The sequence below is a fragment of the Thermobia domestica genome, chromosome 1, assembly GCF_964235325.1.
Source record: "Thermobia domestica chromosome 1, izTheDome1.hap1.1, whole genome shotgun sequence".
In the NCBI taxonomy this organism is placed as follows: Eukaryota; Metazoa; Arthropoda; class Insecta; order Zygentoma; family Lepismatidae; genus Thermobia; species Thermobia domestica.
The window spans coordinates 250,122,279-250,149,361 of NC_137454.1; the positions used below are offsets into that span (position 1 = coordinate 250,122,279).

The 27,083-nt window shown below is 34.7% G+C and overlaps 1 protein-coding gene across 2 annotated transcripts in view; it reads right to left on the minus strand.

Moving 5' to 3' along the window:
- LOC145695006 (uncharacterized) overlaps positions 1 to 27,083 on the minus strand; it is a 1,107,003-nt gene that overhangs the window by 812,176 nt on the left and 267,744 nt on the right. The window contains exon 1 of one of the 2 annotated variants that reach the window (XM_081771835.1): positions 25,065 to 26,324. The exons of the other annotated variant lie outside the window; for it this stretch is intronic. Within the exon in view, the coding sequence (XP_081627961.1) occupies positions 25,065 to 26,039 (975 nt within the window). The 5' untranslated portion in view covers positions 26,040 to 26,324. Of the gene's footprint in view, positions 1 to 25,064; positions 26,325 to 27,083 lie in introns of those variants that run through there. 2 annotated transcript variants of the gene reach the window in all.

Below are 27,083 nucleotides of genomic sequence, written 5' to 3' on the forward strand. Positions count from 1 at the left end.
AAATTGAGCAAGCAACAGCAACAGTCTCGGAAGACATGTTGGGTCGTGTGTGGCAAGAGTTGGATTATCGCGTAGACATTTGTAGGATCACACGTGGTTCCCACATAGAGTGTCTGTGAAATAAGCATTGTTCAAAACGAACTTTACAGTTTACCCTTTACAATTATGCAGTTCGTTACTTTCCATTGTTACTAGTTTGCCAACAATAAAATATTAAAAGTGTTGGACTTTTGAAACACGCTATATATATAAAAGTACCGTGAGAATAATTATAATCGGTGCTTCTAAAAGGACTTCACAACTTTGTAAATTCATATAAATTTATTCATACTACGTACAGAAGTGGTTCTGGTGTCATTTTGCAGGAAACTATAGGGTAGACTGGAATTAACTTCCTATTGAAAATTATTTATAACTTTTTAAAACTACTTAACCAATTTTCACAAAAATAAAAAGCATTTTGTCTGTACAATGATAGAATTTATTACATGATATCTCATTTATGTTATTGCAAGTATCAGTAGCAGACCATGGCGTAACGTCTAACCTTGGATGAGCGAGCTCAGCTGGCATCCCGGTACGAAATATGGCAATCCATGTTACAGTCTGAAACAATATTAAGTATAGGTTGGTGGTATAAGTAATGAAGCTCCAACCTATACTTAATATTGTTTCTGACTGTACAAGTACAGAGATGGTGGTGAATTTGAAAGAACCTTATGTCTCAGTGGATGCAAAGACTATAAGAAATTACAATTCGAAGCTAATGAACACAGATTCTGTAGTAGATATTAGAAGACGCAGCCTACCCTCAACATCCAGGACGGAGGAAAACGTGGAAGTGGTTCAGGAAATGTTCACTCGAAGTCCTGAGAAACTACAAAGACAGGTATCTTGAGAAAGTGGTCTGACCTGACATACAATCCAACTGTTCTGAAGGAAGAGTTGAAATTTCGTCCACGGAAATTACTGTCAAGTTTTTGCAAATGTACCGATGGAGTATCTGTAGAGTACCTGCAAACATCCCCAATCATTTACGAAATGGTGGTGCTTGTGTGGAATTTTAGCAATGCATAACAAGTATAACAATTCTACCACTGTAAAGAAAAAAATTATTTTTGCTTCATGAAAATTGGTTAAGTAAATAATTTACAATATAGAGTTAATTCCTGCCCCCCCCCCTTTATCAAATATCTTACCTTATATATATATATATATATATATATATATATATATATATATATATATATATATATATATATATATATATATATATATATATCTTAATGTGAATTCTCTTGGTGATTTTGCATCTGAAGTCGATTTCCTGCGAAGCCTGTAGCAGCATAAGTATTTCTTATGCCTTACTGAACATTCGCTTTCAACAAAATACTTATATCACTCATTAATTGTAGGTCTATTAAGAGGATCTTTGCCATACTCGGTACGAAAATTCGAATCGTAGACTTTGATATTTCAAGCCAAAAGACACAGCGCGCTCGGCACCAGTGAAGGCGGTCATCTTTGTTACAACCGTCGTTAACGTTTGCGGTAGTGATATTTGTTACTACGCACTACTTGAGTCAAAACTTGATCTATTATGTTACAAAATGACGCTAAATCCCCAGCTCTGTAAATAGTCTGAGTAAATTTATATATAACCGATAGAAAAAATCTTTAACAGATCAAAAAACTCTCCAGACTGGGTTAATTTATTTCTTCGGCGTTGACCTTTCCAGTTCCGTGAATCATAGAATTACCTAAAAACGTATTTTGTGTACAGAAATAATCACATTCTCAACGCTTCAAAGGAGTAAATGATGAATTGAACATAAGAAAAGCATTAAAATGTGTGAGAAGCGTTGACACCAGTGTCTCTAATGTCTCTAAAATGTACTGAAATGACTGATTTTTTTTTTCATTTTGCTATAATTGATTCAAAAAGAATCACACTTAAAAGTGTAGGAAATTGGGAGTGATAAATGTCTCTACCGCTAAATTTAACTGAGAAATCCGCGACTGACAGTTAATAAATTATGAACAAATATTGCAGCACTGCACGTAATTCTGATTTCATGTTGAGATTTGGAGAATTCTCAATATAAACGTCCCTGCTAGTCGTAGTCACTAAGTGACATTTACGCACACCATTGCAAAGCAGGAAGGGAGAGAGGAAGGGTGCTTGAGGAGTTTAGAAACTAAATGGCAATCGTTGAGGTTGAATAGCTGTAAATCATGTGGATGGGATTAACTTGTGATGAACATAAAAAAAGTGTTATATCACAACAGCGATTGGCGAATTGTTAAGATTGTCGACTAAATCTAAAATATATTTCTGTAAAATTACAGCAAACTACTGACAAATTTGCTCTCATGAAAGCATTGTTAAATTACAGTGATACAGAAAATGATCAAGGATGATGATATTAAAATTAATAAATACTAGCTGAACCTGCGCTCTCTACACAGCGAATAATTCACATATGACTACGACACTCCTTGTCATTCCTCACAATATCTGTACATGTCCCTGTACAGAAACGATTAAAAGACGTGATAAAAATCGTCAAGGAGTACCATAAAAGGGAGAATTTTTCGATTATGTTTTCAATATCTCGCAAAATTTGCAAGATTTGATCCTACTTCCTGTTGGAATTTCTAATTCAAGTATGTTTAGTGTTTTCTTTCTTCTTGCATGCAGTATGTAATAAGCAAATACATTACATACACAATTAATTATAATGTCAGTGATATATGGTGTTCATTGGGCAAAATACTCCAAATAATAAAGATTTATATTAGAATGGAAAAATGGTTATCCTTAGTTTTAAAATATCATTTGGCCATGAAACAAATGCCTGAGAGATATACGATCTTTATATACAACTATGTGGTGTTGGAATGTGTAACTCGTAGGATATGATTTTAAAAAAAAATATTTCAACACTTCCAGTGTACCCTTAAAAATGGAATAAAGAAATAACGGCCGTGTTTTTAAATATTCAATAAGAACTGGACAATCTACACAAAATTTGGAATCGACCAGCGAAAACGGCACGTTTCAAGCGCTTGCGGTTTTCGAGATCTCATTGTCGAAAGGACTGGAGACCAACATATAAACGCCCATAAACATAAACTTTTCTAGCATTTTAAAATATAGATAGTACTCAAACAATAATCACAGTAGTCCATAAATTACATAATGTTTGCAAAAACTTATTAAATTGAAGGAGAAAAGTAAAATCTTTGATCTATTTTAGGTATTTAAATACAGTTATTAATGAAAACCTGAAAAGTGAACAGCAAATCGAAACAAGTGCAAGAATTACTTAAAAAGAAGCTTTCAAGAAAAGAGAAAAGTTTGTTTTGTATGTCTTTGATTTAGAATAACAATAATGGGTCATCAAATGGCTTATGAGAAGTACTATATGGAAAAGACATTTTGATGATGAAAAAGAAGTGGGTGTTTCAAATGTAGGTATGAAGAAGACTGGAGGAAATTAGGTGGATAGAACTTAAACTTATGTAGAAATGTCAGCATAGGTTAAGAAAAGATAAAAATGGGAATTAGTTGTAAAAGAAAAAAATAACTTAATTAGAACACTTTTGAAGGAAAAACTTCTTATTAGACATGTCATAAAATGCAGGAGGTAAACGAATTGGGGAAGAAGAAGATTACAACTGGTAAAAGATATCAAAAAGGGTAATTCTTTCGCCAAGACGAAAAGATTAGCATAGAATCGTGACTTCCAATTTGCATCAAGTAGCCTGTTAGTAATGGGAGGAAATATATGATGATTATAATTAAGGCTCGGATTTCTATGACATGTAATTTTTTTCATCTTGACACTTTTTTGTATATCTAATGAAATATCTATATCATATATATTCATATCTGTATGTTTTGGACTCTTGTTAACATGAAAATGTTTTTATTGATTGTATAGATGGATATTTGAACATATGTTAAGTTTTGATCACAGATTGGCCGCCAAGTAATATAAAATGATATTTTGGTGATATTTCAGACGATTTTCACTTACTGTACTTAAATTTATCTGCCAATAGTGTCAACAAGGAGAGAGTCATTCACTTTTACTCTTTATGGAATATAGCAATGTGCTGTGGTTGATTCTTCAGAACTTAAAGATACATATTAAGGACAAAATAACTTTGTACACTTGATAATAGTTGCTATTCTCATGAATATTTGTTAGATACATATATATTGTTTTGTCATATTTTATGCAATGTTCTGCCACTTCTAGGACATAAATGTGTGCATATTTTCAACGTTTTTCGGTCCTAGGAATCCGAGCCTCAATGATAACTATGTACTGGCTGATATGCCGTTCTTCTTAAGGGAACAATAAAATTCATCAGAAATATTTGAAATGTAAATTTCAACCCCATCCCTCCCTTTAGAATATGCATTTGAATCAAAGTGAACTTAAAAACCCAGCTCAACTCTAGAGCTAACCGTCTTGAAGAGTTTATTTCAAACGATTCAGCAGTTTCCTCACATTAGACATTTCATGAATATGAGATTGGAAATTAAAATGTTATAGAAATGGCCACTTTCTTCCCTCTGAAGAGGAAATTTCGAAACGCTGAGACATATCTCCATCTATTTTTAATGAGGATTTTATATTCTGAGTTTCATCTTACTAACTTTAGTGTCTCGTAAGGTATCCTATTTAAAAGAAAAACAAAATTAAACGCCTCCTCCTCATCTTTCCTTAGGATAAGTATTTCAATCAAATTGATTGGTCACAATGCAGCTCAAGAAGTGCTATGATAAAAAATTCATTTCAAACAGTTCAGTCTTTTCCCATGACGATATATCTATAACAGATAACGTTGATTTCTCATTTATTGTATGGATTTAAAGGTTTCAAGATTTTTCTCATTGTTGAACTTTACAAGTGTAAGTAGTTTAGTTGTGACTTCATAAGCCTTGGAAAAATACTATTCACCAATGATGAACTTTTCGAAAATACCAATTTTAGCGTAATTATTGAATTTTCTAAGACCTAAAATATTACCTTGTGAAAATGTATTATTTTTTTTTTTTTAATTTGGGCTAAAACGAGCTATCTTTAAAACTTTTGGATTGGATTGTTGAACGGTAGAGAACTTTAAGATGTTCTTCTTTGAGTCTTACGGCGTATACTGAGGAGAAAGATGTATAAAATGAGATTAAACTTGTTTCGAAGGACGAAATAACATGCAGAATACTACTATTTAAAATACCTAGTATTTTCGAAAGTATTCTAAACGTACTATACTTCACTTTTTGAAAAGAAACATATCAAACACTCCGGTGTAGAACATCCATCATCGCCACAGCGCCCGTAATCTATTTTAAGGTATTCATCATTATACAGTCTCACTTTCATGTTCTTATAACACTAACAACAGAAATATTTAGTGCTATCATTGAACGTTACTCGCACAAAACTGTAGGAATCATATCTCCATCATGCAGCTAATTCACTGGGTGAAAGGAAGGAAATTTAGTATTCTTTTTATCGCAGGTTCTTCATTCGTTTAATATTCTGAATTTATAACAAATAATTTCGCGACACCCAAGTTGGAAACTTCTGATCTAATGACTAAATCATTGGAATGTACAAGATATAAAACACTGAGTTTTATTTACATCGGAAGGGGTGAAATTGATTCATCCACTAACTAAGTTTCTCTCAAATGTTCGATTTCAAAGCATTGGAAGAACTAGAGATATTAAAATTTTACGATATACTTGGAAGACACGTATTATAAAGTAAAATATGGTTCCAGTAGTTTGCTCACAAATGTACAAATTCGACACATATTTCTATCTTAGAATAATAGATGTAAATTTTAAAATCATACTTTTTTGTTGACACTGTAAGTAATGGAATTATTTAGCTATTATTGAAGGATATAAGTTGAATTACTTTTCCTCAATTTTTCAATCTCTATCGAAGTACCTGAGAAATTAAAACTATTGAAATTTGACAATGTATTTGCAAAGTATTATGATATAGAACATCTAGCATTTTTGAAAGTTCATAATTGTTGAGTAGTACTTAACTAAAATATATGATTGATTGGAGGCTTACGCCCTTTTATCAACACCAGTGCCATATGAGAGAGGTACTACTTCAATACTCTTAAAAGTGTTGTAATATGATACTCTTATTAGTTTCAACAAATTTGTTATTGTTAAAAATACATAGACTTTATACAGAATCTATTTGGACATCTTTTTTGTACTTCAGTGTGTCCTTCCCTGGACAAAGGGTTAACATGTGTATTTTCTATACATACAGTCTCGGATTCAATTCCAGTAGGAATACTAATCCTCAGATTTGGCTTTAGAAAATAGGCCCAATCTCAATATAGCTTTTGTGTTTAGAAGAGAACAGTAAACTCTAATCAATTACATATTTGGTTAGGCACTGCTTTAAAATACACTAGATATTTAATATTGCAGTATTTTTCAAATGTGTTTTAAAATTGTAATATATTTTTTCAAATGGTTTGAAAGGAATTAAGAAATTGAGACAAACTTAGTTCAGCATACATCCCTTGAAAATACTAGATACTTCAAATACAGTATATTTCAAATTTGTATATTTGTTAGAAACTCACAGAAATATATAAGTGAATATGTCATACTTAATCTATCAACGTCTTCACTGTACAGCTCCCACGCGATTTTATGATGCGCATGATTCTGGTGTAAAGAAAATCGGAAATTTCAAATTTTCATCATTCTTCACAAGTGCAGAAATCTCGAACACTTATTTATAAATAAGTAAATAAAAACATTTTTTTTTCTCGTAAACTATTTTGTAGTTAAATATTCAAGTTTAAAGAGCATAGCTGAAGAAAATTATAACGTTTCAGTGTCTTTCTTGTTACCATTTTTACTGCTCCTATTTTCACATTACTGCCGTCTAACGGAAGTGTTCCAGGAACAAGAGAAATAAAGAAAAGCGGGGTGCTTAACTGGGTGGACCTGCTTTGGATCTAATAAAAAAAAGGTTTAACTTGGAGAGAAGGGAGCAAAATGATTCAGTGACTCATTAAGTTGTCATCGTTAAAACCAGACGTCTTAAGGAACAAGGGAGCTTATATTAAGACGAAAAAGAAATAAAAAAAAAAGAAGAAATGAGAGTGAAAAAGAAAGCATTATACGCGTTGAACGTGATGATTTTTACTAACACAAATTTACGGAATTTATCGTTTCTATACGAAATCTGCCAGAAGGTGACAATATGTTGGTATTATCAGTGTTGTCCAGGCACATACATAGAGACAAGATAAATATATGAGATTATTGTTATAGCACGACAAACACTGGAGAAATTTATGGGACGATCAGTCGGATAACAGACCAATGGGAGTTTCAGGACCGTAGTCAATGCGAAGACCTAGAGAGGGTAGTGACATTCCGTTCTGACTGAACTACTGATTTGTAGGGCATATTATTGTTTGGTTGTAGAAATTACAGTAGAAAGTGGGTACTTCATAGATCAAATATCTAGTTATTTTCTAGTAATTCAAATATCTAGTAAATATCTATCTATTTTTTTTATTGTTTAAGGAATCTGAAGATTCACTGCTGCAAAAATAAATTTTACAATTGGCTCTGTTGTGTCAAGCCGAATTAGTCCCAGAAGCGACAGTCCTATTAGCGACAGGAACTGTTATCTGTCCTATGAGCGAGCGATTCATTTACATTGAGATGATGGAAGATGATATGATTCCCTCTCGTGAAATATGTTTGCCTCTGGCGTTATTAGCGCCCGAACAACCTTGCTACGAAAAATATACGTGCCAGTAATACAGTTCATGAAATATATTTTCCCTCTACAGTGAGTGCAAATAAAACTTATTTTAATTTTGAGTTAGATTTGACATAAAACATATGAAATAACTTAGCGAGACAACAGGGACATTTCCATGAAAAGTATATTCCTATGTAATTATTGAAAATCCAGTTGTAATATCCCCTTTCTTCAAAAGCTCTGTTTTCTGTACTTAATTTAATTCAAATCTAATTACTCACTAAGCACAGTAATATATTTTATTTTGAAAAACTTAAACGTGTAACAGTTTCGCCAACTATCTACTTTTTAGACTTACAAAAGCACTGAATAAAATGAAAAAAAAAGTCAATGATAAAATACAGCTTTTGAGATCCTTTACATCTGATTGGCTATTCTCAACCAATCTCACCAATTACAATATTCAACAGTTCACTCTAAACAATTCAAAAGGTAAACAAACTCTTTAAACTACCTTTCTCCCTATTGTAAGCTACTAAAACGTAAACTAATTGCTTAATTTGCCTTCCTCCCTTGTTTGGACTTATACATAAAAGCTTGTTGTGTAGCAATCTGAAATAATCCCTTATAACTAGACGAACTGTCAAGTCCTGCGAGAGATTTGTAACTTGTGTAATAATTTCTTCGAATACATTTTTTTTTTAGATTTCTTTGATATCCTCAAGTGGTGAACACCCTCCTTCCATGGGCGCCCGATGGGAAGGCAGGGATCACCCCCCTGGCTCACGAAAATGTATACGTAATATAGCAAACCACGTATATTAAATACCAGATATACCAGACATGGTACAGCAACCATGAAGATGCCCCTCCCTAGAAAATTTTCTTCGGGCGCCCCTACCTCTTTCTGATTTCTTTCTTATGCCATAAACATATTCAACCTACACTTATGCTCCGCATCATTTTAACATGAAATTTTTAATTATATTAGAATCATAGACAAAGGCGGAGCTACTCTAAATATTTAGTTAGTTTTCCTTGATATTGTCAGTGTATTCATAGAAAGTAATTCAAAAATATAATATTAGGAAAAACGTATAAAATATTGTTAGTGTAATGAGAGTAGCCTCACGTATTAAATTCAGGTAGAGCGAAATTTTTCATAGTACATTTTGTTAGGTTCTAAATCGCATTAGCATGAAACAAGTTAAAGAAGAGAGAACCTTGTCTTCTTCCATTATCTTAGTATGAACGAATCGGTGACTCATAGAGCAGTTAACAGATCGAATCGGTCGCTCATAGGACAGTTAACAGTTCCTGTCGCTAATAGGAATGTCGCAAGTGGGACGACACCGTCAAGCCAATCCACGCTGAATTGTGGTTTGCCTAACCTTTCCTGGTTTATCATCCCATCATCTTCTTGGTCTGCCCGAATGTCTCTCTCTGTTTATTTTTTTTTTTAATCTCATATTTCAGTTGTTCTGTGGGATTTTTATATGAACTTAGCAAGGAAGGTAGTATTCATAACTAACACAAACAATTGTGAACAATATTAAAAAAATACTCTGCCCCCCCCCCCAAAAAAAAAGGGATATAAAAGGAACATCAGATCTCGTTATACACTATGAAGCAAACTGAAGATGCAATATAAAAGTAATTATAGGTGAATAATAAATTATTTTTTCCAGTTTTATTGTTCTTATTTATTAATTTATTGTTTTTAGTTTTTAGTTATTTACTTTTTAATGATGGAATGGATTTTTGGCTTTAGTTTTCGGTCCTTTGACGTAAATATAATAGAGACTGATAGGAAAACAATAGAAGGAAATGTAGAGGTCTTATTAAATGCGTGCAAGGACGTGAGTTTAAAAGTAAATGTAGAGGAAACTAAACACATGGAAGTTAGTCGAGATCGTAATATTTCAAATTATGGTTGCATTGAAATATCGAATAATACTTTCGACAACGGAGATACTTTCAAATACCTAAGGTCGATGTTAACAGACCAAAACTATATCTATGAAGAAATCAAATGTCGACTGAAAGCAGGAAATTCGTGTTAGCGTATTATTCAGTTCAAAATGTTTTTGTCGTCGCGAATTCTTTTGAGGCACATTCTCATTCCACCAATTCTTCCATCATCATTCACTTGTTTTAATCATCGTCTCCCTTAGCCTAAAGAGCATAATCGTAGGTCGTTAAACCGAAATTTCATTTCATTTTCATCTACTTGATCTACATTACAATACAACATGTCTGGGAGCAGTTGAGGGGGGAGGAACATGCCATCGGGGGGCGCCCGCACCTTGCATCTCTTAACATAGTCAATGCTACTAATATCAAAGGTAAGGATAACTTGGATACAACTATTATGAAGAAAATAATATAAATCTTCTAGACGTCCAATATTACAATATTATTACTATACAGTGTATATAATAATATAATTATAAAGTAATGATATACTAAGTAAACCTATTATACTCGGTTGTTAAATTATTTGAATGACAACACTGCATTAATATATACAGGGTGTTTCAAAACAATACCGACAACGTTTGGGAGATGCTTCCTGACACCAAGATAAGACAAAAAGTATAGACCAATCTGAGTGTAGAAATCCATAATTTCGGAGTTATAGGCTGCCGAAAATATGAAAAAATGAACTGGTAGTAGGTGAGTATACCGCAAATTATATGACCATAGCCAAACTCCTTCTATAAAAATTGTTGCGGGAGTACGGCACCCAAGTTGGTCTATCCTTTTAGCCTTATCTTTGTGTCAAGAATTACCTCCCGAACGTTGTCGATGTTGTTTTGAAACACCATGTATATAGTCTCGGAGCTGAAAAGGGACGCTAAACTTCAATCGAACACAACACCTGCATTACTAATAGCGAATACTGTAGTTATATTTGAATTTTAAGTTAAGTTTTAGTTCTGTTATAGATAGATACACAAACACACACTCACTCAAACACACACACACACACAGACACACACACATAATTATAAAAACAAATTTACACATGAATTGATATGGGATTGCCCACGCAGAAAACGAAACACTATTGGGAAATATGGTTCACTAACTGATTTGTTCTAAATTAACTTAGAAGTTGCTGATGGCTGTTACCAAATAAATAAATAAATAAATAAAATAAAATAAAAAATTAAGAAAATAATCAATATCCAATCTCATTCGGATGGTCTCTCTGAAAAAAAAAGAAAGAAAAAGAAAGAAGGAAATGGAGTTTTCTCAGTGACTTTTTTGTATATATAATAATTCATTGTTTGTGTCTCCCTCTCCATCTGTCATTCGTCTTTCATTCTTCCTACTATTATTATTGCTATTACTTCTCAGAATTTATGCAAAGCCTTTTTTTAATGTAAAAACCAGTATTTTAGATAAACTACACTCATATAAATAGCATCGCTACTGGCGTATTATATATATGTATGTATGTATGTGTGTGTGTGTGTGTGTATGTGTTTGTGTGTAATATAAAGCTTTTCCATCACGCATGAGTGCATTCTGGAAATATTGGATTTCTCCGCTGTCCATTCTTATATATAAAAGACACTGTCCATTACATGACCAGTCTTCGCGGAAGAAAATAAGTTTTCTTTATTACATTTGTTAGTGACTGGTAGAATGACTTATTTTTTCTCTGACTAAAGAAAGGCGAAGACGATGAAGATGGTGTGGTTTGTGAGTTGTCTCTCGACGATGTTTGCGAAAAGAGGTGCTATTATCAATCTCACGAATATGACATTAAAGTGAAAAAAAATACATGCATTATTCTTACTATTAGTACTAGACTCTCAGGAACTAAAATGCATGAGAGTAATAAATGCATCTTTATAACAACTTAATAGCACTTACGATTCGCTGCTAAATTTAACTGCAATTATGTTATACTTGCGAAAAAGTCGTAAAATAACATCTATGAGAGTAATATTATATTTACACTTCCATCCTTGAGAATTTGCGAACACGGTATGAGTACATGAATATGTAGCTACTACACAGATTACAAGAAATGTTAAAAATCTCAAATTTACAATATCACGACTATATCGTAGTTGTTCGCCCCAGCCTCCTTTCTCTTCGATGTATTTAATAATATTATCCGTAGTTAGATGGAGCACTAGTGTACTTTCCCGTCCTTCTTCGGTCTGAAAATATTCGGAATTGAGCATTCACATCATATTACCTTTCTTGGAGTACGAGGGGGATCTTGATACTATGTACGAGCAGTAGTTCTTTCAGAAAAGATGTTCCGGGGGGCACTATTAATATTCTGGGGGCACTGCTGGTACTATTCTATTTATTATTATATTATAGACGTGTTATTTTGGTGTCCTCCCGGAGCATTCTCAGAGCTCCGGGGGGGGGGCAGTACCCCCCACAAAAATATGTCTGGAAGAAACACTGTGTACGAGGGTTAGCTCGTGAGATGAGATGAGATAGAGTTTTCGTGATGCGATATAGGAAAGAACAGAGTTTTTTTTTCAATAGAAACAGATACACTTTTCGAGACACTATCTCCTTTTCATAATATCTTTTTGATACAAGATAGCCTCAAGTTTTATCTCGTAAGAAATCCTATTTGAAACTTGAATTCCATAAACGGATAACTTCCGGTTTCAATCAAGGGTTAAGAAAGAAGATAGTACTTATTCTTAGAACGATAAATGGAACAGAAAACGCTTCTCGGTATCTCTGATCATTTTTGCTTGATGTGGATCAATATTAAAACCGGAAGTAATAGTGGATTTTATTATTTCCGGTTTTAATAGAGTTAAGGATAGAGGTATGACGTATTCTTGACATGCTTAATCAATTGCAGGGAACAGTTTTTCACTATCTATTACAGTCTTTGATTTAGTGATCAACGTTGAAACCGGAAATGGTTGATTTATACCAATTCCGGTTTTTAATATCACCTCCATGAAAGAACTCAATTTCTAACTTTGGATCCTCTATATCGTGGCCAAAATTGATGCTGACGAAAATGAATGAAGCAAGACATTTTGTAAGAGTACTGTCCATTTTATAAAACAAAGATTTTTATCATTTAAACAATGAATGCTATCTTCTATTCACATAAAGTTGTGTGAACTTTGGTGATGCATAAACATTGAGTACGTAGATATTGATCGAGTGCTCACATTTTCTCCCCATTTTTTTATTCTATAAATATTATTATTTCATTATCGTTCACTTCGATTTCTCATTGTCTCCATTTTACTGCAGGCAAGAATCCTGCAATTCATCCTAGATTGGGTTTTAAATCTCATCTGTGCAGCTCGAGTTATTTTAAAATATATAGCATTCATTTCTTCTGCAAATGGTTTCATTAATACATAATGTAGTATTGTCATCATTGTCATCATTGTCTTGGTTATTCAGATGACATAATTTATTTAAGTAACGTTGGAAAATCATACTTAAAAAAGAATGAAAAAATAACATGATGGGATTTTTAAAACGTATAATCCATTTCGCTCTTCTCTCTCACTATCTCTTTTTCTCTTATTAGCACATATGCTTCATAGCTCTTCCTCTCTCTGACATACACATATCAGTGAAATAAAGAAAAGTGAGCTGAAAACAAAATAAAATATTCAATTCGTCCTCTCGAGACAAACGAGCGAATCTCATTTTCTTAACTTTTCCAAGAGGCAAGTTTGAACATTTTTTCATTATTTATTTTATCGTCTTCTTTAAAAATTTAGTTTGATTTCCTTTGTTTCAGGTATATAACTTACGAAATAAAATTAAATTTTAACAGAACATGATAGAACTAATGATGGTAAAATCTTTAAACTTGTTCTCTAGAAAAGTTGAAAAAATGAGATACACCCCTTTGAGTTTTTAACCCTTTGCAGTCCTTTTATATTGGCTTAGTTTGTTTGAACTGGTCTGAATTAATTTATCAAATTACATCGGTTCGTATATAATGATAGGTCTCCACACTTAAAACCTATTACACCAGCGCCAAATATTAAAAAAGAGATTAAAATCGTGGTTTAAAGATTACTCATTAGATGTAGTAACAAATAAATAAATAAATAAATAAATAAATAAATAAGTAACTAGCACTCGGCATTGAATGAAATCAGCGGAAAAAAACATGTGAAGCGTGACATGACATCGGATTGGAATGAACAAGACTAAATAATCGAGTCCCACTCGACAAAGGAATGCAAAAGGTTAATTGATTCTACCATGATGAAAAAGTTATTTTAGGATGTATGTTCGTCCTGATGAACGTATATACACGTCTAAGGTCATACCGTTCAACGTATTTGGACCAAATTTTGAAGTTAAGATGCCGTAAGGGTGAAGATGGGGAGTTCAAATTTTCTTCCTATCCCCCCCCAAATAAATGTAATTTAATGCAGGCTGAGAATCAAAAGTATAATTTTCTTTAAAAATGGATCTAACGATTTGTTATATATGTATATATATAATACCTTTCCGTAGCAAAATGTGAAACAAATTTAAATTGCATTGCAATTTGTAAGTTTTGTATCGCATTCTCGGCAGCCAAAAAAGTATTATTATTATTATTTCATACAGTGAAATACTTTCTAGTAAACATTTTGTGTGCATCACAAACAAATATGATAATGAAAAGCAAAGTAAGGAAAAAGTAACAGCAATTATATTTTTGAAAAGTTTTAACTTTGACATTCTGCAGATTGTTTTTGTTGATAGCTGTTTTCGAATGTGTCCTTTAAAGTTTTTTTTAATTGTTTTGAATCCGTAATGACTTGCAGAAACGGGTAATTGGAAATACGCATCACGAAGTCAGCTTATTTTTTTTACGATAAAACAGAATAGCTTATTTCACACGAAGTAGAATTTCTAATTATAGTCAACTGTTACTCGTTTCGTTTTCCATATTTTAAACATCTTAAACCGAACACATTTTTTTATTTTTTCCCGTAAGTTCAATAGGGGAGCATAGCAAAACGGATTATATATATATAATTTTTCACATTAATAATGTGGATAAGCCATATCTGTAGAAAATCTACGAGGAAGGGTTTATTCGTAAGGTAATTTCGGACGGTTATCTCAGAAACGACTCAGGTAATTTTGTCCATATTTCATAATTGACTCTTTATTAACGTGTCTACAATATGGCATAAGACATTTCTCCTGAAACATCTACCAGGGTTAGTTTATTTTTGGAGCTGAATTATGTACGAAGAATTCTCTCAAAAACGTTTTGACTAACAGTTTTGTTCATATTAATAAACATATACCGGTATTTCATTAATAGCTCTACAATGTATCGAAAGTGACTTTCATGAAATAATTCAGAAAAAGAGTTTATTGTTGAGGACAGGCATGTACACAGGAATTTATTTCAGCGGAGTCCAAGTTTTCCGGGGAGGTCGAAATGCAATATGATAAAAAATTATATTCAAATTTGTAAATTTACACCTTAAAATTAGATTACGTGTACAGAAAAGTTTCAGGGATGAGGATCCGGGTTTCCAGGACTCATCCCCTGCATACGTCCCTGGTTGGAAATGATTTCCTTTCTCGGACGATTTTCTCAAAAAAATGACTCAGATGTTCATGTTTCGGAAACAAATGATGCCATTAGTAGCTCTACAATATGACATAACTAAGTTATTTCTCATAAGAAAACTTACACCGAACAGTTAACTCTTGTTTTTAGACTTCCAAACTATGTTATGTCTATATGGGGAAATCTTAAGAATGGTTGTATCCGTCCATCTGGTCGACAGGTATCAGAGTAAGAACGATAAGAGACAGAAAGAGATTTTATTAAAAAATAAAATCGACTCAGTGCCCCACGAATAGGTTCCACCTCCACCCTTGTATCTCTACTAAAACCGGAACTGGTAGAAATTTACTACTTCCGGTTTCAATATTGATCTCCGTAGAGCAGAAACGATAAGATATGGCGAATTATCACTTTATTGATGTAAATTCATCATCCTCAGGATAGTTATCATCTTAACCCCGATTCGTCTATTTAAGCCGGAAGTGGTAGATACCAAAGATTTCTTGTTTCAACACTGATTCCTATGGACCACAAACGGTAAACAGTCAACGGGAAGCGGTTTCTCGATATACGTCTAATATTGTAAGAATAGTTTATCCCCGTCTTTATCTTTCCAGTAATAAATTGGAAGCTGTAAAAATCTTTTATAACTTCCGGTTTGAATTACGATCCTCTTTCAAGTGAACAAAATTGGTAAAAGGAACGAGAAAATTGTTTTTTCCATATAATCGAAAGTGATATATTTACCATTTCCGGTCTAAATAGTGAATCTCCATAGTTCGGACATTACCGTAGTTCCACAAGATGAAACGTAACTTACTTCTTTAATTGTGTCACGAGTAACCATGTTCTTCACTCTGGAAACGTTCGAAAATGAAATTAAACGAAATGCAATCTTTAAGTTTACGTCCCACGCTCATGCTGGCTAGGCTAAAGGAAACAGGGATGACGAGAAATGAGATAAACCGTGGAATAAAGGAAGTGGGAGGAAACAGGAGAATCCCGAGAAAGCCCACGCACACGGTGTTTGTTCACCACATAGTTCACTTGGCGCGAGCTGGGATCGAACCAAAGACACCATGCATCAGAGGGAACGCTCTACCACTGAGCCACCGCGGCCCCAGGAAACGTTTGAAGTTGGCTGTCTACCTCTGTTACTAAGCTGTTTACTTTTAAAATGTCACACTGCTATACAACCAAGGTCATATATCACACAAAATATTATTTAGAGAGATAAAGCGCTCAACAAAGCGGTATAATTGAAGAAATATATATTTCAATTCTGTTACAATTTCGGTATGATAACAACGCCTTCACCGGACACGTAGAATACGACCATAATATAGTTTTATTTTTATTTTATTTTATTTATTTATTTTATTTTATTTTATTTTATTTTATTTTATTATTATTATTATTATTTTTCGCATTGCGATGTTTTTATTAATTTTACTTATCTCAATATGGATTTACGCAAATCCAATATATGAATTTTAAGGCAAATGTTATGATTGACGACTTCTGAGGAGCTCACGGTGGGCAAATTCACTCGGCTTGATTCGCTGTACATCCAGCAATCTTACAAATTTGCAACATTTTATGTTTAGTTTGCCAACTTTGCCTAGTTGCCATTTCGTCTTACGAGCTTGTCATTTACAGATAAACATCATGTCCACTATTCAAGCCAAAATAAAAATTCTTATTAGAAATACGGACTCTTCTTGCCTAACGATCTTGTCAATGTGAATAGTACCTCCATAAAGTGGATTTGACAGTGTTTCCAAGCAATAGAGTTATTTTGAAACTACTGTAATTGTAACACACTATGCAGAGATCAAGATTAGCTATTTGCCCTATGGGATGCATTCAAAATACACGCCAGATAGAGCATGCAGCAAATCTTGCTCTTCAAAATACTCATTTTGACACATACCTCGTAAGTTCATCTCATAAACAGTAAGTTAATGTGTTGACAATGACATCAATTTGTAATCCTCATTTATGTGATACGTAGTATATAAATTGTTGTCTGAAGGTTCTAATCTTGGCGGGGCTCCCTGCACCGCAGTTCGCGATGATCTTATTGACGCCACTGATTGGCAGTTCAAGAAGACTAAACAATTATTGCGAATTTACAGTGTAACAGCAGTGACTCTGACTTCCAGCAGAAATCGAAAAGGAACCACGTACAGCAAAGCCAAGTGTGTCGCCATTCAGATAATCTCACATCTCCGTCACACTTGTAACTTGTTCAGCTAGGGTAATACGCCATTCATTTATTGCAGCTTCATGTAGAAAGAAAGCTAAAAGAATGTACATAAAACCACTTGAACGTAATAGTGTTTTATGCCAATCAGTGAATCAGCATGCATAGAGAACAACTACCGTATATGCCAGTGTCACTGTGGAGTACTTGACTGTGGGTGACGCTACGCTGTTGTCCCTATGTCTAACAATATGCTTCAGCAGCACGTGCCATACATCACCATTTCAATTCCTCTCTTCCTCTTTCCCCTTCCATCTACCTCACGCATTCTATTCTCTCCCTCGCATTATTCTCCCACCACCTATCCCTCACTCTTCATGACCTTATGAGCGAGCGAGAGAGTGCTCATAGTCGCCTTTCCTATTGATCTGATTTATCCTCATTATTCCTTACGCCACTGACCACAGAGAAGAGCACAAGAAATAATGGAAGCAACACTAGCCTTTGTTATACCAAAAATTTCGTTATCCTTAGTGATCTTGTTCATTGTAGAAGGAAGAGAGTTTTTTTTTTTTTTTTTAAGTATTATTTTCATCGTCAAGAGTAATTTTGAACGCCTTGAAGAAAGATAATAGTAAGTGTCATTTTCTAACTTTTGAGTAATCTAGAAAAGAAAGTTTAAAATTCCCTTGCAATGCAATGCAATGATACATACCAAACACGCTTCCACTGCCGTATACAAGTACCATTCCGAACTTAAACTACCTATATACTGATCTGTAATTCGATCCCAAACTATTCCACCTAATAACTCAATTTCGCCGGAATTGGCGCTTATCACTGTCTTCCTCTGAGCTGCTCATATATTTACTCATAATGTCCTCCACGATTAAAAAAAAAATCATCTAAAAAGAATTTGATCGCTCTATTCTATGACCTTATATTCGTTAGAAGGAAATTATTGAATTCAAAATAGGCTTCGTGTAATCGCTAGATATTAATTTTGCCTAACTACTCGGAACTAACCCTTTGCACCTCAGTTTAGGCTTGTTCCCAGTTGGGTTTATTAATTCATAGTTTCAATATATATGTAAATTATTTAGAAACCGTTCTATTCAACTCTTTTAGTTATAAGAATAAATCTCGAAATTCGATACAGAAACCAGATAATGGCCAAAATGGAAAATTGGACATAGAAGATTGTACTGTACTGTATTTAAAAGAAAAAGCGTAAGTATGGGATACAGGGTGTCAAGATTTCAGTTGCCGAGTTTACTTCACTTAGAGAAATAACGAGACGTCTTTGTGAAAATTCATTTAGGGAATGAAAGAGAGCATACGAAATTTATGAAATTGGATGAATATAGTGTCTCTGGGTAAGAGAAAGTAATTTAGTAAGGTCTTGACTTTTAGAAAAAACTCTTTGGGAGAGGGATTTTGGAGGTGGTTGGTCGCTCTGATCTTCCATCATTACCTCCCGGTTCACCTCACCGAGAAAAGCACGATATTATATATATATATATATATATATATATATATATATATATATATATATATATATAGAGAGAGAGAGAGAGAGAGAGAGAGAGAGAGAGAGAGGAGTATAGATAAATAGATAAAGCCGGAACTCTTCGGTTTATCCAAATCGAAAACAAACAATACAATATATAGTATTAATATTTAAATGGACAAAGTTGTTTATAACCTATATATTATTTTGACCCCAACATACCTATAAGCCCTCATTCTGCCCTTGTTTTCCTACTTCTGTCCATATTATTGAAATAAAATTAAATCTATAATTTTATGTTTCATAATTATGCTTTGTAGGCTAAAAAGAGACGGAGACTGAAGAAAGTGAATGATTGTGAAAGAATTAGTGAAATGGGAACATGGGAGGAAACAAGAAAACCTATGGACAAGATGTTATCCACCACAAACTAACAGGGGCTGGGACCGAACCAGAGATCCTTCGCATGAGAGCTGATCGCCCTAGTATGGAGCTATGGTATCACTCACAACATTATTTTGGTTCACATTACCATATAATCGAGTTTCTACTGTATTTAAACAACTACTACATGAACAATTTGAAACTATAAGAACAGTATGAAAGTTGATGTCAAGCCAAATAAACTTTAAATCATGAAAAGTTCAGATACGAGAAATAATTGAAATTAAAAAAAAGATAGAATACCACTATTACCATCTGTACAACATCTACTGAATTGGCTCAAGTTGTGTGTTTAAAGTTGAGTTTGTTTACAAAGGAAGCGAAATTATCTTTACTCTAGAAGCAAAGTTTCTTGTTTAATTGCTTAAACTAATTTCCTCGTATCCAAGCGCTTAGCAAAGAGCATAAGATACAATTGGAGAATTCATTAGTTTTAGAAATACAAACTTAACTGCTTTCGCGCAATGATATATATTGTAAATGGGAAGATAGAAAGAGTGTGTAACAGAGGAAAATAAACTTTTAATCAACTTAGAATCCACAATCAAGCACTCGCTCAGTTCATGAAAATAATGCTTAACTTCCAGCAACAGCATAATATAAAAGAACACAAAAGATTTTCTTTAACGGATTTAGTAAATGGAACGATTGCGTTTCGGTTGCTACTATTGGATTAAAAATTCGTACGAGTTAACGCTTTGATGGGTGCAAATAATTTCAGTTTACACTGTGTATTTCTCTATCATCCTTTCTTCCATCCAATTTTTCCCCATGTAAATTCTCGCCCAACAATGAAATAAGAGTAATTTTATCTACAAAGTTGTACTAAAACTGCGAATTTTCTACAAAGTTACTAAGTATAGTGCTCATGGGCTCACCCGCGAGGGTGATCCACCGGGTCCGAATATTCCCCCCTCCCAAAAAAAACTTCCTAACTCAACTATATTCGTACACTTTCTTAATAAAACCATACTTGATTAACGGGGAAATTATTGATGTAGCATGAACATTTGATTTTACACTTCATCTGTAGCGTTTCTCTTATAAAAACAATCTAGTTCTTTCATTTTTTTCTGAAAATATACGTGGAAGTATTTTACAATTACTTATCGGGTACGAGTCCCATTCAATACTACATAGACTTAGTGGCGTGTAGTATTGGAACCCCCAATAAAAATTTCTGGGTGCGCACCTGGTACTACTACACTGTAAGAACAGGCTATATGGTTGCAGTAGTGATTCCCAATCGGTATGTTGCATACAGTATTGTGTCGCGCAGTTCCTAGGATATATCGTGAAATTTTATAATTTAAACATCATGGAACATTTAAAAATTAGTTAAAATTAATTTTTATACAGTTTGCACCAATCAAAGTCTCAAGCAGCAGTAATAATGCTCAATACTACATAGTCACTATTTTATAGAGGCTTACGGTATTGCACAATTGTATCCATATTACTATTAGCTGAAATATCCCTTCTTTGCACGGGGATAATAGGTTTATGGAAACTGTTTGAACCTATTTTCCCCCAATAAAATAGCATTTCGATGAAAACACAGTGATAAAAACCAGTAATCTATTCTTAGCATACATTTTTGAATCCCCTAACTCCCTTTAATCAACATGACATGATAAAAATCCAGTTTGAATAAGCACATACTACTGTATGTTCCAAAATTCATTTTAAATGGGTCAGCTGTTTTCCCGCGATGCGATCACAAGCAACAGACAACGTCGATTTCCATGTGACGAAAAAAATATATGAAAATCTTCCCGCCCCTTCTTAAATAAAAAATTTTCAAAAACGCAAATACATGTGTCCGCTAACTTCTAGTAAGGAGTTTATATACCAAGTTTGTGTTCGTAGCTTGATGAGCTCGTGAGATAGTCGCATAAATTTTCACCAACCTGTACATATTCCACTTAGGATACTGCAACCTCGAATCAAACTAATATTATATACTAGCTGAATATACCTATTCTTCGCATGGGTCAGATAAAATATCTATGTAAACAAACTGAACAACAGCAACAAAAAATATATATCGACCATTTTCTACTACTTTTACATATCCCGGTAAACGCCCCCTGGAACTCTCTAATTCGAATTTAAAAAAAAAAACGCCTCTGGCCCCCAACCGATGAGGGCTATTTGGAAGTCAACGCCTATGGGAGTATCATCATTCATCTCAGCGACCGCGAAAACTATGGGTTTGACACTAATATCGGTCATTTTGGATTATTTTTACATGTCTCGGTTATCCCTGCAGGTGACGCCCGGCCCGCTTGCAATGGTAGCTGAATTTGCAAGTCATCGCTAATGGAAGTGTCACCATTGATCTCAGCGACCGTGAAAACTATGAATTTGACACTTATATCCGTCATTTTCTACTACTTTTACATGTCCTGGTAAACGCCTCTCCTCCTGAGACCCCCTGGTTTGAATTTTGAAAAAAGCGCTTCTTCTTGATCTGGGGCCTCGACCAAGATACCTGTGACCAAAATTTAGTAACTCTCGATCCACTCGTCTAGTCCCCAGGCCGCACACAGACAGACAGACAGACAAACACACAAACAAACTCTTTATTTTATTTGTATTAGAAAACCTAGTTCTAGGCAAATACTACGTTCTAAATGAGGCCGCTGTGACTCAGTGGTAAAGCGTTCACTTCCGGTGCATGGGGTCCTTGGTTCGATCCCAGCTCGGGCCAAGTGAGCTTTGTGGTGGACAAACAAAGTGGGTGTAGATTTCTCGGGGTTCTCCCGTTTCCTCTCACTTTCTCCATTCCACCACTTCATTCATTTCTATTCATCACCGTCTCCTTTAGACTAGCTGGCATAAACGTGGGACCTAAAACTTAAACATTTCATTTCATTACAAACTATGTTCTAAAATCCATTTCAAACTAATCACCCGTTTTCCCGTGATGCGAGACGCCTCTTTCAACGTGACAATAATAATAATAATAATAATAATAATAATAATAATAATAATAATAATAATAATAATAATAATAATAATAATAATAATAATAATAATAATAATAATAATAATAATAATAACTTCTTCCCTTCAAACGAGAACTTCAAAAAACAATAGGACACATTTCCATTTTTTTTTTTTTTTTTATCGAGTTTCATGTTTCTAGCAGGACGGGCTCCTGAGATACTATATAGTTTTAACTCCCTCATATTCTCCTTACAATACGCATTTTAATCAAATTGACATGACGAAAACCCAGTTCGAGGTAGGTGATACATTCAAAAATTCATTCCAAGTTGTTCAACAGTTTTCCTCTGATTCAATCACAAAAAACTTCTATGTATTAAATTGATTTAGAAAATCAAACAAGTATTGTGACATTTTGTGTGTTCAGTGAAGTGTTTCGTCAGTCAAAACAGATTGGGAATCAATGTTTTCACGTGAAACATCTAGTTTTATTCCAGGTGGGAGCTTATGTGATTCCGGTTCTACGTTAAGCTGTAGCTACACGTCTCATAGAACCTCGGTGCTGAACGGGACCTAAACTCCAAATCAACCAACTAATACACTGTAATATCTTGAAGTAAAATTACATCGAACTACCGACAAACATAATGTAATTCCATGATTATTAAATCACAACTAGTCTTAACACATACAATTAATATTAAAGCAATATTCATATTAAAATAAAGATCAATATTTATTTGAATATTGTATTATGTGTGGCACCTGGTTCGAACCCAGCTTGTGCCAAGGGGTTTTATGGCGGACAAATAACTTGTGTATAGGTTTTTTTCGTGTTCTCAAGTTTCCTCCCACTTTGTTCATTCCAAATGAAATGAAATCTTTCAGTTTAACGTCCCACGATTATGCCTGTTAGGCTAAGTGAGAAATAATTAAGGCAAGTGAATGATGATTGAGTAATTAGTGGAGTGAGAATGTGGGAGGAAACGGGAGTACCCGAGAAAATTCACGAACACGATATTGTCCACCACAAACTTGCCTGACCGTGGATCGAACCACGGACCCGATGCGCCAGAGGTAAGCGTTCTATCAAGCCGAAAATACATGGAGCTTGCAAAGTTTATAAAAGGGGTAGTCAGACAAAGAAGTTGGAGTGTGTTTGAAACAAACATTTTTTTTTTCTATTTGTGAACTCTCGTTTAAATTAGAAGCATTTCCTCCGTAGTGAGATAAATACATGTATCTGTAAATAAGTTAAACGTCACATGTTTATATTCTTTTTCATTTGTTGAAGTTTAGCTTCTCTTTTCAGCAGGAAGGCTATATGAGACGTGGACCATCAGTTTAAAGTGGAATCCCAATGACAATAATGCGTTCAGCACGCGCTAGCTACTAGATTAGAAGGGAGTTGAGTTGAGTTGATTTTAGTTTAGCGTCTCTTTCAGCAACGAGGCTATATGAGACGTGGGCCTACTGATTAACGTGGAATCCGAATCACATGAGTTCCCGCCGGGAATCGAACCCGGGTCTACCACGCCAAAGGCGCGTACGCTAACCGCTTAGCCACGAAGGAGCTCTAGATTAGAAGGGAGAGCTATATTCTTTTGAGCTATCAGTGGTAGAGCGTTCATCTCTGGTGCTTGGGGTCCCGGGTTTGATCCCAGCCCCCGCCAAGTGAACTTTGTGGTGGACAAACACCGTGTGCGTGGGTTTCCTCGGGGTTCTCCCGTTTCCTCCCATTTTCTTCATTCTACCATTTCATTCATTACTCATGATCACCGTCTCCTTTAGCATAAGCGTGGGACGTAAAACTGAAAGATTTCATTTCATTTCTTTTGAGCTAAGATAGAAACAGAAATGGGAAAAGCCCAGGTCTCTGAATAGTAGCCATTGCCTTGGTACTGTCAAGTGTAACTAAGGAAATAACCACCATAAAAAGTAGTATAAATGGTAGAATTTCCCAAACATGACATGAATATATTCTGAATTGTACTCTTTCCCGGCATAAACATTCATCAATAGAGGATAAGCAAGTGGTTAGCGTACTTGCTTCGCCATCGGATGGTCCCTGGTTCGAGTTTAGTGGCTGAGGATACCGAAATAGTACCTTTAAATAAAGAACCCCGTTGACATCTTCCAGCTAGTTTCCCACTGTTGTCGATATTGTTGTTAGTTATTGATTGACTATATCAGCGTATATCTGGAATCTTATTAAACTAATTAATTGATTAATTATGTTCAACCTCAAATTTTCACAAAAAAATAAATAATTACATTTGTATTAAACTGAAATTAATTAAAAAAGAATATACAATAAATAATAAAGGAAATTTAATAATATTGTGAAGAACTAGAAAATCTTTCTTGGAAAGGAAAAATAATATAGAGGCAGACTTTCTTCTCTCAGTGGTACAAAGAATTGAAAATTGAGAGGAAAAATCTTGATAGCACAAAAAGGTTAGAGGTCAGAGCTTAAAGGCAGCAACAACATAAAAGTTTCAGAAACATCACAATACCTTGGACAAAACAATATATATTTTTTTTCAGCGTAATAAAATATTGAAGAGAAGATTTAAAGAGAACAGAAGATGAATGAATTAATGATACCCATCTTCTTACCTGTTGGGCTGTAGTTGCTTGTGCATGCTGCGGATGTTTCTGGCATGCAGAAGTAGACGACCTACTTGGCAAAATCTTTCTACACGCTCCCCCGCCACAAATTCCCCCACTATCTCTTGATTCTGTGCCACTACACGTTCCCATACTCATCAACCCTGTTGATGAAGATGTACTGGGTCCAGCGGCCACACATCGATTGTTACTATGTTCCCCCGCAAACACCACGCTTGTTGACTTGTTGGCAGAACTGTAGCCGACACTCGTTGTAGTTGTAGTAGTAATTGTAATATTAGTAGTAGTGGTTGTTGTAGTAGTAGTGGTATACGAAGAGGAAGGGCTTTTGTTACCACCACTTCCACTCCTGTTGTCAGATCTTGTCCCAAAACAAGAATTGATACATTTGGCCGTTTTTGACTTCCCGGAGGAAGTACAATCGATCTTTGAGCCTGAAGAGGATTTGCCCGAAGATGTTTCAACCCTTCTTGCTGGACTTGACCCACAATCTGAGCCGGTGCCCAGAAGGGTATAATCGTTCTTAGGATTGGAGGAATGTTTTGAAGATGACGAACCAATTTTTTCGGCTTTAATTGGATGAGCAGTGGAAATGGTCCCTTTATTATTTGTGGAGTCACTTTGGACCTTGGTACTTTTGGTCGTTTGAGGATTATTTTCTTCAATACACTTTTTATTTGAGCAAACTCTTACAATAGAATCAGGTGACTTACAAGATAAACAAGGAATTGCTTGGTCTCGGTACGCTAATATCGGACTTTTATCGGAACACCTGTTGAACGCTAAGTTATCATTCGATGACGTCACACCACTACTACTACAACTATATGCTCCTTTATCTCTTTTACTTTCGTAACTATCGTATCCAATGGAGTGAGAGGGCTTCTTGACATGCTCTATACTTTGGTCAATACAGTCTCCTGATCGAGATCCCGATGTATTTGGTAGGCCAGATCCTATCATCGCAGGATCTACCAACCGTAAACAAAGGTCACCGGTCACTCGGTTCCCGTGGTGACGCGATGACCTGTCAGCTCTAAGAGGCAGCGAACCAACTGCGTGGAACCACACGTTGACTGCTTAGTGACACCTTACCCCTATAAGTAACACCATGTAAGATGAAACTCGCGAAGAAAAAGCGAAGGAAACAAAACCAACAAACAAATAAACACACACTCTCGGTCACACTGTTGCCACTCAGCATAAGTCCCACTACGATTGTATGACGCTACCAGATGCTTCATCTGATCTCCCCCTCTAGTTTTTACCCCTAAAAACATCCGCTACGCGGCGCTCGCGACGCACGATCGAAGACAGGCGTCGGCGCCTCATTTTCAGAGAGCAGTACAGCATCATTTCTCCCGCTGCACATTGAAACATACGCTCTCTTGAGGAGGAAACATTCCGACAAACGCGCTAATGATCTTCAATTCATGTAGGGAGAATACCTGAAATATAGGCAACCAACCATACATCTAGTTAGGCGTTTATTATGCAAAGTTTCCTGCCATCTATTGAGCTCAAACTAGCCACTTCACGCAACGTACAGGAAAAAAAATATCCGAATGAGAAGAAAAAGTAAACAAACCACACAATGAGCTTGTTTGTTAGGCCTATTTTGTTAAAACTTTTTATTTTCACATAAATGGTGACTGATTATAGATAAATATAAAACTTCTAAAAACTTATCACTTTTCTCATTATACTATTGCTCGAAAATTATTGACAGAAAGAGGAAACTGTTGCCATGTTAGAAATTTAGACATCCTCATGTAAATCTTGTATACAGAGTGCCAGGTCGATTTTGAATGTAATTCTTCACGTACGTACGTCGCTAATCTTCAGTTGGTTTCTTTCTTTGGAGCAAAACTTTGTCGAGTCTCAGCAGGATCAACTTCTTGACGAGGCGTTGCTTTGATACAAGATATTGATACGTAAATATAGATGGCAAGAATTTTCTCGAAACTTCAAATTTTGTTCACATTTCTCTGTCCCAAATGAAAGAAA